Below are 14,889 nucleotides of genomic sequence, written 5' to 3'. Positions count from 1 at the left end.
CAAGCTAGCAAACAATATCAAAGTGGATAGTAAAAGCTTTTTCAAGTATGTGAAATATAAGAGAGACGAGAGTGCATATAGGACTGCTAGAAAATAAGGTCCGAGAAATAATAACGGGGGACAATGAAATGGCCGATGAACAAAATGAGTATTTTGTATCAGTCTTCACTGTTGAAGAAACTTAACAGTGTGCCAGATGTTGAAGGGTGTGAGGGAAGAGAAGTGAGTGTAGTTACTATTATAAGGGAGAAGGTACTCAAAAAGCTGAAAGACTTCAGAGGATATAAGACACCTGGACCAGATGAACTGCACCCCAGTGTTCTGAAAGAGGTAGCGGTAGATATTGTGAAGGGATTAATCATGATGATCTTTTAAGAATCATTGGACTCTGCCATGGTTCTAGAGGACAGGAAAATTGCAAAAGTCACTCCATTCTTTAAGAAAGGAGGGAAGCAGCAGAAAGGAAATTATAGGTATTTAGCTTGATCTCTGGTTGGGAAGATGTTGGAGTCAGTTGTTAAGATGAGGTTATGGAGTACTTGGTGACATACGACAAGATAGGACAAAGTCAGCATGGTTTCCTTAAAGGAAAATCTTGCCTGACGAACCTGTTGGAACTTGAGTAGATTACAAGTAGGGTGGATAAAGGGGATGCAATGGATGATGTATATTTGGATTTTCAGAATGCCTTTGACAAGGTGCCAGACATGAGGCTGCTTACTAAGTTAAGAGCCATGGTATTACAGGAAAGTTACTGGCATAGTTGGAGTATTGGCTGATTGGTAGGAGGCAATGATTGGGAATAAAAGGATCCTTTTCTGGTTGGCTGCCAGTGACTAGTGGTGTTCTGCAGGGGTTGTTGTTTCGACCACTTCTTTTTACGCTGTATATCAATGACTTAAATGATGGAATAGATGGCTTTGTTGCCAGATTTGCAGATGATACGAATGTTGGTGAACGGGCAGGTAGTGTTGAGGAAACAGGAAGGCTGCAGAAGGACTTAGACAGATTCAGAAAATGGGCAAGAAAGTGGCAAATGAAATATAATGTTGAAAAATACATATTCTTGCACTTTGATAGAAGAAATAAATGTGCAGACTATTTTCTAAAGGGGGAGAAAATCCAAAAATCTGAGATACAAAGGGAGTCCTTGTTCAGAACATCCTAAAGGTTAACTTGCAGTTAGAGTCAGTGGTGAGGAAGGCAAATGCGATGTTTGCATTCCTTTCAAGAGGTCTTGAAGATAAGAGCAGGGATATGATGCTAAGGCTTTATAAGGCACTGGTGAGGCCTCACCTTGAGTATTGTGAATAGTTTTGGGCTCTTCATCTCAGAAAAGATGCCCTGGCGTTGGAGAGGGTTCAGAGGAGGTTCACAAGGATGATTCCGGGAATGAAAGGGTTATCATACGAGGAACGTTTGATGGCTCCGGGCTTGTACTTGCTGGAAATTAGAACGATGGGGGTGGGGGGATCTCATTGAAACCTGTCATATGTTGAAAGGCCTAGACAGAGTAAATATGGAAAGGATGTCCCCATGGTGGGGGAGCCTAAAACAAGGACACAGCCTCAGGATACGGGCATCCACTTAAAACAGAGATGCAGGGAAATTTCTTTAGCCAGAGGGTGGTGAGTTTGTGGAATTTGTTCCCACAGGCAGCTGTGGATACCAAGTCGTTGGTTGTTCAAGGCAGAGATTGATAGGTTCCTGATTGACCACAGCATCAAAGGTTGCAGGGAGAAAGCCAGGGAGTGGGGTAAGGAGGAGAAAGAAAGGATCAGCCACGATTGAATGGCAGGATAGACTCTATGGGCCAAATAGCCTATTTCAGCTCCTATGTCTTATGGTCTTATTATGGCCACTCTAGTTTCCTCACATTCCACGGAAATAAACTCGAGATTTTTTATTTATTTTTAAATTTAAAAAATATATATTTTGAGATAGTGCAAAACAGGCCCTGCCGGCTCACTGAGCCATGCTGGCCTGCAACCTGTCTATTTAACCCTAGCCCAATGACAGGACAATTAACCTACTAACCGGTATATCTTTGGACTATGGGAGGAAACCCACATGACCACGGGGAGAGCATACAGACTCGTTATAGACGCCGGCTAAGCTGTAATAGCGTTGCGCTAACCACTATACTACTGGTGGAGGAACTCAGCAGGTCAGGCAGCATCTGTGGAGAGGTGTCCTGATGGACGGTCTTGGCCCAAAACATAAACTCTTTATTTCTCTCCGTAGATGTTGTCTGACCTGCTGAGATCATCCAGTGTTTTGTGAGGGTTGCATTTCATTTTGGTGGAGAGTGGCGCACTGTGTTTCGTCAGGAAATAAATTCCTAAGTCAAGAGCTCATGCCCTCAAATAAAGCAAAAACTTTAAATAGGGTGTTTGTAAATAGAGGAATACTAGCATGGTTTATTCAAAGCCAATTCAGATTTAATAAACAGCAAATTGTGTTTGAATTTGATCAAGTTCTTTGAAACAGTAAGATTGATGTGGGCAATGCAGATGATGTGTATAAAATATATGATGAAATATCACATACTGAACTTGCCAAAAAGATTAACGCCAATAAGATTTAGAAGCAATGGTAGCATAGCTGTGAAATTGGCTAAGAAGTAGAAGAAAAAACCTGGTGGAAAGTTGTTTTCCAAATTGTTTTGGCACACTGTAGGGTTCTCCAAGGATTTGTGTTGGAGCCATTGTCCCCATTACACATTAAAGACCTGCTGTCGGGGTCTTCAAGTTTGCCAAAGATTCAAAACTTGGCAATATAGTAAACAACAAAGAGCACTGTCATAGAGGGCTTCCTGGGTACATCCAATTCCTTCAACCCACCACTGCATAAATTCAGTCATTGGGACCCCTACCATCCAGAGTCATGTTACTGTTGGATACTGTTGTGGGGGATGACCTCCCAGGGGTGTGCCATGGAGACCGGGTTACTGGCACTGAGCATAGATCTGTGGTGCAAAAGGGAAGGGGGAGAAGAGGGGAGTAGTGGTGATAGGAGAGTCAGTAGTCAGAGGAACAGACAGGAGATTCCGTAGATGTGAATGGGACACCCAGGTGGTGCATTACCTCTCAGGTGCCAGGGTCAGGGACATCTTGGATCGTGTCCACAGTATTTTGGTGAGAGAGGGAGAGCAGCCAGATGTCTTGGTAAATATTGATACCAATGACTTGGGAAGAAAAAGCAAAGAGGTTCTGAAAAGAGAATTTAGAGAGCTAGGTTGTTGATTGGACACAGCATCAAAGATTACGGGGTAGAAGGCTGGGGAGTGAGGCTGAGGAGAGGGTGGAGGGAAAGAATCAGCATGGTTGAATGGCGGAGCAGACTCGTTGGGCCAAGGGGCCTAATTCTACTCCATTGTCTTCTGGTCACGCTCTGTACTTGCTGCTGTAATCAGGAAGAAGGTACATGAACTTTAGGACCCATACCATCAGGTTCAAGAAGTTATTAATTCCTCAACCATCAGGCTCTTGAACCTTCACTCACCCACTCACTTCAACACTGAACTGTTTCCACAATCTATGGGCTCACTTTCAAGGACTCGTCATCCCATGTTCATGATAGTTATTGTTTATTTATTCGTATTCTTTTTGTATATGCATAGTTTGTTGTCTTTTACACTTAGACTGTTCAGCTGTCTTGTATGTGGCTTTTCATTGATTCTATTGTGTTTCTTTGTATTTACTGTGAATCGCCCTCAAGAAAATGAACCTCGGGGACGTATATGGTGACATATATGTACAAACGTGTACTTTGATAATAAATTTACTTTGAACTTTGCATCTTGGGCTACTACTTTGGAATGGTCTTTCTTTCTGGAGAGGGTAAGTGAACTAAATCAAACAGACAGGGCCTGTATAATACAGCAAATCTAAGATGTATTTGTATGAATGCAAAAAAAGTGTAATGGGCAAAGCAGATAAATTTAGAACCTAGATCAGTATATGGAGCTATGGTACTGCAGCTATTAGAGAAACTTGGCTGAGAGCAGGGCAGAACTGACAAGTATTCCGGGACATGCATATTTTCGCTACGAAAGTGGGGGATGTCAAAGATGCAGCGGAGTTGTATTACTGGTGAGGGAGGATGTTGCAGCAGCGCTAGGAGAGAGCATCTTGGAGGGATCATCCACCATGGACATATGGGTGGAATTCCAGAATGTGAATGGTGCAGTCACTAGAGGAGCAGATAAGCTGACAGATCATGGAAGGTTGTCAGAACTTATTGTACTGATAATTTAAACTCCCTAATTTTATTTATTTAAACTTATTTTAACCTCCCCAATATTGACTGTGACTCTTCTTGTACCAGAACTGAGAAGGGGCAGAACTTAAAACAATATGTAGGGTCCAGTTAGAGATGGTGTGCAGTAGACCTTGTATTAGGGAATGAAACTGGCTAGATAATCGGGTGGGGGGAGGTGGATAAAAGGTAATTGCATCATTATTAGGCAGGAGCTGGAGAAAGTAAATTGGAAGTGGTTATTTGGGGGTAAATACATAGGAAAGAGAGGGAATGAGGGATAATCCTGGAAACTATAGACAGTGGGTCTCATCTCAGTGGTAGGGAAGACACTGAAGAGAATTCTTAGGGACAGGATTTATAAGCATTTTTAAAGAGTCAGCATTGCTTTGTGCAGGGCAAAAATATGTCTTGGAAATTGATTTGAGTTTTTTTGACAAAGTGAGGAGTGTGATTGATGAAGTTAGAACTGTGGATGTTGTCTACATGGATTTTAGTTTGACAAGGTCCCTCATGGGATGCTCATCCAGGAGATGCACAGGATCAATGGTGAATTGGCTGATTCAATTCCGAATTAGCTTGCCCAAGGAAAACAGTAGTGGTCGAAGGGACTTATTTATGATTAGTGGTGTTCTGCAGCGATCCATACCAGGACCTCTGCTATTTGTGATGTATAAAAATAACTTTGATGTAGGTCAGTTGCAGATATGAGTGGTGAAATGGCAGATGGAGTTTAACATGTCCAAAAACCTCATCTTAGACATTGAGCGCAAAGACTGCCTACTCACAAAAAATTCAGGAACACTTGTCTGATAACAATCCCTGGCATATGTGGCTGGGCATCAAGGGCATTACTGACTACACAAGGAAAAGTAATGTTGATGGTACCATATACACCTTTCTCCCTGATGCTCTAAACAACTTTTATGCATACTTCGAGGCATGCAACACAATGCCAGCCATGAAAGCTACCTCCCCCCCACCCCACCCACCCCAGGTGAGCAGCCACTGTCTGTAACAGCAGCACAGACATGAGGCCTCTTCAGAGGGCCAACCCCCTTAAGACAGCTGTGCTAGAAAATATTCCAGGCTGAACACCCAGAGAGTCTACACAGCAGCTCACTGACGTCTTCATGGACATCTTTAGCACTTCACTTATCTAGGCTGCTGTCCCCTCACACTTCAAATCAGCCACCATCATTTCTGTACAAAAGAACTGTACACCTTCAGAACTAAATGACTATGGCCCAATGGCACTGATGCCAATCATCATGAAGTGCTTTGAACGGCTGAATATGGCACGTATCAAAAACGTTTTTCCTGCCACATCGGACACTCTCCAAGATAGTCATAGTCATACTTTATTGACCCTGGGGGAAATTGGTTTTTGTTACAGTTGCGCCATAAATAATAAATAGTAATAGTAATATTACTATTAGAAAAGAGTAAATAGTAATAGTCATAGAACTAAATAGTAATAGAATAGTAATAGAAAATAGTAATAAATAGTTAAATAGTAATATGTAAATTATGCCAGTAAATTATGAAATAAGTCCAGGACCAGCCTACCGGCTCAGGGTGTCTGACCCTCCAAGGGAGGAGTTGTAAAGTTTGATGGCCACAGGCAGGAATGACTTCCTATGATGCTCTGTGTTGCATCTCAGTGGAATGAGTCTCTGGCTGAATGTACTCCTGTGCCCACCCAGTACATTATGTAGTGGATGGGAGACATTGACCAAGATGGCATGCAACTTAGACAGCATCCTCTTTTCAGACACCACCGTGAGAGAGTCCAGTTCCATCCCCACAACATTACTGGCCTTACGAATGAGTTTGTTGATTCTGTTGGTGTCTGCTACCCTCAGCCTGCTGCCCCAGCACACAACAGCAAACATGATAGCACTGGCCACCACAGACTCGTAGAACATCCTCAGCATCGTCTGGCAGATGTTAAATGACCTCAGTCTCCTCAGGAAATAGAGACGGCTCTGACCCTTCCTGTAGACAGCCTCACTGTTCTTAGACCGGTCAGTTTATTGTCAATTCGTATCCCCAGGTGTTTGTAATCCTCCACCATGTCCACACTGACCCCCTGCTTGGAAACGGGGGTCACCGATACCTTAGCTCTCCTCAGGTCTGCCACCAGCTCGATGCTTACTTGCAGAACTGCTGTATGGCTGATGACATAACATCTGTCATGCACCAGGCCTGGACATACCTAGAAATCAAGGGCGGTTATGTCAGGATGCTGTTTCTGGATTTCAGTAGGATGTGGAAGCATTGGAAAAGGTACAGAGGAGATTTACCAGGATGCTGCCTGGTTTAGAAAGTATGCATTATGATCAGAGATTAAGGGAGCTAAGGCTTTACTCTTTGGAGAGAGGAGAGGAGACATGATAGAGGTGTACAAGATAATAAAAGGAATAGATAGAGTGGATAGCCAGTTCCTCTTCCCCAGGACACCACTGCTCAATACAAGAGGACATGGCTTTAAGGTAAGGGGTGGGAAGTTCAAGGAGGATATTAGAGGAAGGTTTTTTTACTCAGAGTGGTTGGTGCGTGGAATGCGCTGCCTGAGTCAGTGGTGGAGGCAGATACACTAGTGAAGTTTAAGAGACTACTAGACAGGTATATGGAGGAATCTAAGGTGGGGGCTTATATGGGAGGCAGGGATTGAGGGTCGGCACAATAATGTGGGCCGAAGGGCCTGTAATGTGCTGTACTATTCTATGCTCTATGTTCTAAATTCCTTTTTTTTTGCAACTTCTACTGACTTGCTTCAGCTTTTCTCTGCCCTTTTGGTATAACAGTTGCAATCAAGAGTGGGCGAGCCTAGGACCAGAGGGCACAGCATCAGAATAGAAGGATGTCCATTTAGAACAAAGATGAGGAATTTCTTTAACCGAAGGGTAATGAATTTGTAGAATTTAATTGCTGCAGGCCAAGTTATTGAGTATATTTAAAACAGAGGTCATTGGATGTATTTAAGGCAGAGGTTGATAGGTTCTTGATTAGTCAGGGTGTCAAAGGTTACAAAGAAGGCAGGAAAATGGGGTTGAAAGGGATAATAAATCAGCCATGATGGAATTGTGAAGCAGACTCGATGGGCCAAATGGTCTAATTCTGCTCCTATGGTCTTATAACAACATCTTGTTGATACTGTTCGATTCTTTAATCCATGGTAAAGAAACTTGGTATGGTTCCAATTAGAGGAATGAATTTGGTGCACAAGTGGTCCCTGTGCACTGCTTAATTTTACGTGCCGTTCATGGGAATAGAAAAGAAGAACATAGGCTATACAAATCTAAAGAACTTTGATTTATTTGTCTTATCATTAGTTCTGGATTGATTTTTTTAATGTCAATTAGGCTTGAAAATTTGACTTTTGATTTAATTAACAGCAGTTAATGTAAAGGAAAATCTCCCATTAGTTTTTTTTTCACTTATTGCGGGTGCCATTGCTTGTGGAGTTTGGTGCCAGATTTAGAAATTAGCAGGGCCTGTCAGAACTTTCTGCAGAGCTTGAAATCATTTGTTATTAGGCACTTGGCAAGGGCCAATGAAAAGAAGTGAGGTGTAAGCAGAGCGACCATTGTGTGAGCGAGCCAGTGTTAGAGTGGGCAACTGAGCCTGATGGAATTCTTTGAAGTGATAAAGCAAGTTAAAGGTAGAGCAGTAAATGTGGTTTGTATGAATTTTAATAAGGCATTTGAAAAGGTAGGCTCATTGAGAAAGCTGGGAGGCATGGGATCTAGGGAAACTTAGTTGAATGGATTCAGAATTGGCTTGCCAACTCAAGGCAGAGGGAGAGTATTCTGCCTGGAGGTTGGTGACCAATGGTGTTTTGCAGGGATCTGTCTCTGCTCTTTGTGACTATTACAAATGACTTCCATTCTATCTAATCTTTCCTTATAACTACAGCCCTCCTATCAAGCAACATTTGTTCTTTGATCAATTAAAAAAAATCCCCCTTTTATTTTAAGTATCATTTTACTGAAAAATAATGTTGCTGGAATAACAATGGTGAAGTAGATGAAATCATTAAGGTTGGCTGATCAGTAATGGATGTGAAGCTGGAAGAATTATGACCATCCCGTGAATCGCACTGATATTGATGGTGCTTCCTTTTATTCCGCTGTGTAGTTCAAATTTTATTCCCTGCTTGTTCTCCTGACTTATCCAAGATGCTGTGAGCAGATAATGCACCGTCATCGGAATTCAAAACGATCAAATTATGGTGATCTTTGCAACTTTACTAGAATTTAATTGACAAACAATTGCCAAGAAATGAATGGAGAGAAATGTTTACCGGTAGCCGTATACCGCAGCACCTTATTAATAATGTGTTTTTTTTATATAATAATGTCAAAGCAAGCACCCATGGCACATGTGGGACTTACAGGTTGGTAGTTACTGCAGGCTTTAATCTCCTGTAATGAAATTCTGTGTCGCAGTGCTGACTAATCAGATTGGATATGCAATTAAATATTTTAATGAACAAAATGGTAAAGGATTAATTTATCTTGCCTTGGAAATTGGCTGACTGGACATGTACACTCAATTCTCCTCTGATTTAGCCATTCACGTATAATTTTGCCAATTTAACTGTAGAACAAAAGACTGTATTTTTAGAGCCGTATGTAGTGCCAGCAACTGTATTTCATTAGCAGTTTGAGGATATTTAGACTGTACGGATGTAATGTGGAGAGCATTCAAACTGGTTGCATCACTGTTTGTTATGGAGGCTCCAATGCACAGCGTTGGAAAAAGCTGCAGAGTGCTGTCGACTCAGCCAGCTCCATCATGGACGCAACCCTCCCCAACATCGAGGACCTCTTCAAAATGCACTATCTCCAAAAGGCGACATCCATGGTTAAAGACCACAGCTACCCAGAACATGCCCCCCATATCAGTACTGCCATCGGGGAACTTAAAACTCAATATTTTAAAATGGATTTGTGGCTAAATTTGCCGATGATACAAAGATAAGTGGAGGAGCGGGTAGTGTCGAGGAAACAGAGAGCCTGCAGAGAGACTTAGATAGTTTAGGGGAATGGGCAAAGAAGTGGCAAATGAAATACAATGTTGGAAAGTGTATGGTCATGTACTTTGGTGGAAGAAGTAAATGGGCAGACTATTATTTAGATGGGGAGAGAATTCAAAATACAGAGATGCAAAGGGACTTGGGAGTCCTTGTGCAAGATACCCTAAAGGTTAACCTCCAGGTTGAGTCAGTTGTAAAGAAGGCAAATGCAACGTTGGCATTCATTTCTTGAGTTATAGAATGTAAGAGCAGGGATGTGATGTTGAGGCTCTATAAGGCACTCGTGAGACCACACTTGGAGTATTGTGTGCATTTTTGGGCTCCTTATTTTAGAAAGGATATACTGACATTGGAGAGGGTTCAGAGAAGATTCATGAGAATGATTCTAGGAATGAAAGGGTTACTGTATGAAGAACATCTGGCAGCTCTTGGGCTGTGTTCCCTGGAGTTCAGGAGAATGAAGGAGGATCTCATAGAAACATTCCGAATGTTAAAAGGCCTGAACAGATTAGATATGGCAAAGTTATTTCCCGTGGTAGGGGAGTCTAGGACAAGAGAGCATGACTTCAGGATTGAAGGACGTTCTTTTAGAACTGAGATGCGGAGAAACTACTTTAGTCAGAGGGTGGTAGATCTGTGGGATTTGTTGTCACGAGCGGCTGTGGAGGCCAAGACATTGGGTGCATTTAAGGCAGAGATAGATAGGTTCTTGATTAGCCAGGGCATCAAAGGGTATGGGGAGAAAGCAGGGGAGTGGGGATGACTGGAAGAATTGGATCAGCCCATGATTGAATGGGGGAGCAGACTAGATGGGCCAAATGGCCTACTTCTGCTCCTAGATCTCATGGTCTTATGGTTTTAGGAATAGTTTCTTCCTGTCCGCCACCAGACTCCTGACCGGTCAATAAACCCATGAACATGACCACCTCACTATTGCTCTCTTTTTGCACTACTTATTTATTTTTTAAAATATATATTTCTTACTGTAATTTATAGTATATTTTATGTGTTGCACTGCACTGCTGCTGCAAAACAACAAATTTCATGACATATCATCAGTGATAATAAACCTGATTCTGGGTCAAAGTGTCTTGTGCATCAACCAGTTTTTCACCTCATACCTTGTGCTGCAGCTTCCTGCTTCTCTGTGCACCTATTCCATCCATTGTACATTACTCCTTTTCTGCTGAACGGAGCAACCCCAGTTCTGAATACCGCAAACATTTCAGATTTATTATCACTAGTATACTGTAGTGTGCAAAAGTCTTGGGCAGAGATGCATGTTAGGTTGGGTACCTAAGATTTTGTACAGTACTGTAGTAATTTTATCTATTGCCCTGTACTGCTGCCTCAAAAAAACCAAAAAATTCATGATGTGTGTGAGTGATGATAAACCTGATTCTGATATGGGTCTCTATTGTGGACTGAGAGTGGGAAGGGGGCAGGGAGAGGGGAATCATGCTTGGGAAAAGGGGAAGGGAGAGAGGAGGGAGTGGAAAGCACCAAAGAGACATTCTGTAATGATCAATAAACCAATTGTTTGGAATCAATGACCTTGCTTGCCTGGTCTCTCGGAGTGGGATGTATCTGCACCCGTACCATCCATCCCCTGCTCCTGGCACTCCTTTTCTGCCACTTGTCTCACATCCCTCCGGTGCCGATCCACCCTTGCCATTCCCAACATCCTTTGTTCCTGCCAGATTTACAAACTCGATGTCTGCTCTACGTAAGACTTTTGCACAGTACTGTACATGTGGAGTTTGAGGTTTTGCAGCAATACAATGCAAAGAAATAAAAACCTATCCATGCAAAATTCTATTTTAAGTATAGGTTTGTATTGTTTTAAATTATACACCTCTGCTGTTAACATTAATTGAGAAGATGCAAAGGAGGTGACAGGTTTTGATTGAGCTAAAGCTGTGAAAGTGGTGTCCTCTGGAAGAAATATTGCCACCATTATGTTAATTTGACAAAACAAGATACCTGAAAGGATTGTTCTCATTTATTACCATGTTGTCTAACCACAGATAGTTTGGGCTACCTGGGTTTTTTTTCCCTCAAAACCCCACAAGTTGACATTTATAAATACAAGATTTTGCAGATGCTGACCTGATGAGATCCTCCAGCATTTTGTGTGAGTTGACATTTCTTTTTGTCTTGTTTCAGTGGGCCGCATCGTGTTTGAATTATTTTCAGATGTCTGCCCCAAGACCTGTAAGAATTTCCACTTTCTCTGCACAGGTATGTTATGAAGTTACATTTAGACAACAATTGGCGTTTAGAAGCTGTCAGTCCTGAAAGTAGGGTGTTCAGAAAACAAGCACACAGGAACTACAAAAACACAATTTTCAAATAAAATTTAAAAAGTCTGCATGCAGTTTTGTTGAAATAATGTTTCATCTTTTTTTCCTTTAGAAGTAATATCAACTAATGTATGTTTTCAACTTTTTCTCTTTATAATTATGAATTTGGTCCACTTTTGTACCGTTGGTGAGACTTGGGGAAGGGAAGGATTGTTTGCCTGTTGGATTTCAGCTGGGAGTGGGAATCTGTATCCTCTAGTTTAACGAGCTTTGCTAGCCAGCATCATTGATAGTCACTGTGGCTTGATGGGAAGCACGCGTTGCTTACTGAGATTTGTTGTCCCTGCTATCATTTTACTTTTTCTGCCCCTCAGTAATTGCTGCCCTACTATAGATTAACACTTAGAAAATGGCATCATTAGGTAGAGAGAACTAATGGTTCACTCCTCATCCTCCATGAAGCTGTTGGCTTTCTGCTGTAACAGGTGTTTGAATGCCATTTTAGTCTTTTAAATTAAGTTGTGTACATTGAAGCAATACATTTTAACAACATTCTCGCAGTTGTATGGGAAGCTGCCAATACTCAGATCACAGTAAAGATAACAGTCTTACCTTCTTTCCCTACTTGTTTTGACAATTTTTATCTTCATTGTTCCATTTAAGGTTCAAGTTTAATTGTTATGCAAGATTTTTTTGTCGGGTACTGTACTGGAAGCATCCCTGTTACTGTAGACTGAGAAGTTATGTTGATTTGTTGGGTTGTCCCTTTACCAATATGAGGGGACATAATTTTAAGGTGATTGGAGAAACGTAAGGGGGCTATGTCAGAGATAGGTTTTTCTTTAGAGTGGTGTGCACAAGGAACGTGCTGCCAGGCATGGTGGTAGAGGCAGATACATTAGGGACAATTGAGAGACTCTTAGATAGGCACATAGATAAAAGAAAAATGAAGGCTATGTGGGAGGAAAGGGTTACGTTGATTTTGGAATAGACCATAAGACCATAAGATTATAGGAGCAGAAGTAGGCCATTCAGCCCATCAAGTCTGCTCTGCCATTCAGTAGGTTAAAAGGTTGGCACAACATCATGGCCTGAAGGGTTCATACTGTGCTATTATGTTCTACGTTCTGCCATTCTCAATTATGGACAACAAATTATATCATTGGGTCAGGAAAGTTGCATGTGATTACGATGACTGGAAACCTCTCTGCAAATGTTTTTCAAAAGATTGAACACATCTTTCTTAACGTCAATGTGTTCCAGCATATTAGTTTGTTCTATGCTGACCTCACATTCATCCAGTTCCCTCACACTGTTGAATACTGAAGTATTCATTAAGGGCTTCCCCTACCTCCTCTGACTCTAGGTGCATTTCCTCTTTTACGTCTGATCAGTCCTACCCTCCTGTTCATGTTGTGTGGAATGACTTGGGATTTTCCTTAATCCTACTTGCCAGTGCTTTTTTGTATACCCTTCTAGCTCTCCTAAATCCACGCTTAAACTCCTTACTGGCTCACTTTAACATGCATTCTGTGTGAATAGCTTCTTTGGAGTTGAGAATAATGAGAGGATGATCTTATTGAAGACTTTTAGATGGTAGATGTTAGTGTTTCTACAGATGGGCGTATCTCATTCAAGGGGACATGGCTACAAGATTAAGAGGTAATCGTTTCCGACTGGTAGGAGCTTCTCATAAAGAATGATAAATCCCTATTGTTCTCTACCCCTGAGGATTGTGAGGGCTAGATTATTGGTGGTATTTCAAGAGGAAGTGGATACAGTTTTTGAAAGATGAGGGAATTGAGAAGAGAAGGTTAGGACTGTGGCAGATCACCTATGAATCACATTGAGTTATGGGGCAGGTTTAAGGAGCTAGTGATACACTCCTATTTTCTGGTGCTGTATTCTTATGCATGGCATCTCCTCCCACTTTAAAGATCATTAGTGAGGACTGCATCTTGAGTCATGGGACGGAATAGAGACCAAACTGAAGGGATACCATGCAAATTGTCCATCGTGATTGTTACATGAGAGACTGGTGCAGAGCACAAGTGGCCAAAGCTGAAGAAGAGAATGGTTGGTAGTGCTTACAGTGTTAAGAACACTTTGGAAGTAAGGATTTTGAAGAAATCAAACTCAAGAGATTCTGAAGATGCTGGAAATTTTGAGCAACACATGATGCTGGAGGTATTCAGCAAATCAGGCGGCATCTATGGAGGGGGAGAAACAGTGGATATCTCAGGCTGGGACCCTTCATCAGGACGGACATGCTGTCATTACTCCTGATGAAGGTCTCGGCCTGAAACATTGATTGTTTATTCCTCTCTGTAGATGCTGCCTGACTTGCTGAGTTCCTTCAGCATTTAGTGTGTGTTGCTTTTGAAGAGATCGTTTGGCTGTTGTAAGAGTATGGTGGTGGGTGTTAGCAATAGTATGTTTTGATATTGATCATTTCTCTTTGAGTTTTATTATTAACCGTTAATGCTTGCATTGAAGAGCAACTATTTTCTTCTTCTCCTTTTCCCAGCCTCTGTAAGTCACTGGTTTTCAAACTGGGATCCCCCGACTCTGGTATGTCTGTTGGATGAGGGCATCAGAATTCTGTCTATCTGGACCTAAGAACTCCATTTTATAATTTAATAGTATATAATTTCTGCAGTAGTAAACAGTGCTATGAAGTATTTAAAAAAAATAATAATTCCTGCAGTCATATTGCACATTCTTCTATTGTGTAGCCAACAGTATCTTCTGGAAGCTGAGACAAGGGATCCCCTGAGTATGTCAGTACTTGCAGGTAAGTGCCCCTAGAAGTTCAAGAGAATATGATCGTACTTGCAAGAGGGTCTCAGCAGACCAGCAATATTTGCAGGGAGTCCTGTTTTCTTCACATTTTCAGGGATTTCACCAAACCACAAAAAAAGTTTGAAAACTAGTGTGACCAGGTGTCCTTCTCTATAGCATGTTTGTATGTATTCCATTTTGTATGTGCTAAGATTGTTTTATCTCTTACAGGTGAAAAAGGATTAGGAAAAAAAACTCGAAAGCAGCTTTGTTATAAGGGCTCCACTTTCCATCGTATTGTGAAAGAGTTTATGATCCAAGGTGGTGACTTCAGTGAAGGTGGGAAATACGTATTTGTCTAGCTGATGTAGTGTCGAGATAATTAACTGATGTAGCCTGTCGTTATAACTTGGTCCAAGAGGCTTTGCAATTTATTTTAATTCTATATGACTGAAATACTTGATATCTAAAGTTGGTATACTTCTCCTGGAAACTTGTTTT

At 41.6% G+C, this 14,889-nt stretch overlaps 1 protein-coding gene across 9 annotated transcripts in view; it reads left to right on the top strand.

Moving 5' to 3' along the window:
* Positions 1-14,889, top strand: part of nktr (natural killer cell triggering receptor) — a 222,223-nt gene that overhangs the window by 119,734 nt on the left and 87,600 nt on the right. For 7 of the 9 annotated variants that reach the window (XM_072254165.1, XM_072254169.1, XM_072254167.1 and 4 more), the window contains 2 exons: positions 11,471-11,545; positions 14,620-14,727. In XM_072254165.1, the coding sequence (XP_072110266.1) occupies positions 11,471-11,545; positions 14,620-14,727 (183 nt within the window). Of the gene's footprint in view, positions 1-3,720; positions 3,843-11,470; positions 11,546-14,619; positions 14,728-14,889 lie in introns of those variants that run through there. The other 2 variants (XM_072254168.1, XM_072254171.1) reach the window with 2 other exon arrangements.

This window comes from Mobula birostris, chromosome 3, assembly GCF_030028105.1.
Source record: "Mobula birostris isolate sMobBir1 chromosome 3, sMobBir1.hap1, whole genome shotgun sequence".
NCBI classification, from domain to species: Eukaryota; Metazoa; Chordata; class Chondrichthyes; order Myliobatiformes; family Myliobatidae; genus Mobula; species Mobula birostris.
Note: the sequence above shows the minus strand (reverse complement) of the source record. Positions and strands in the feature narration are given on the sequence as shown.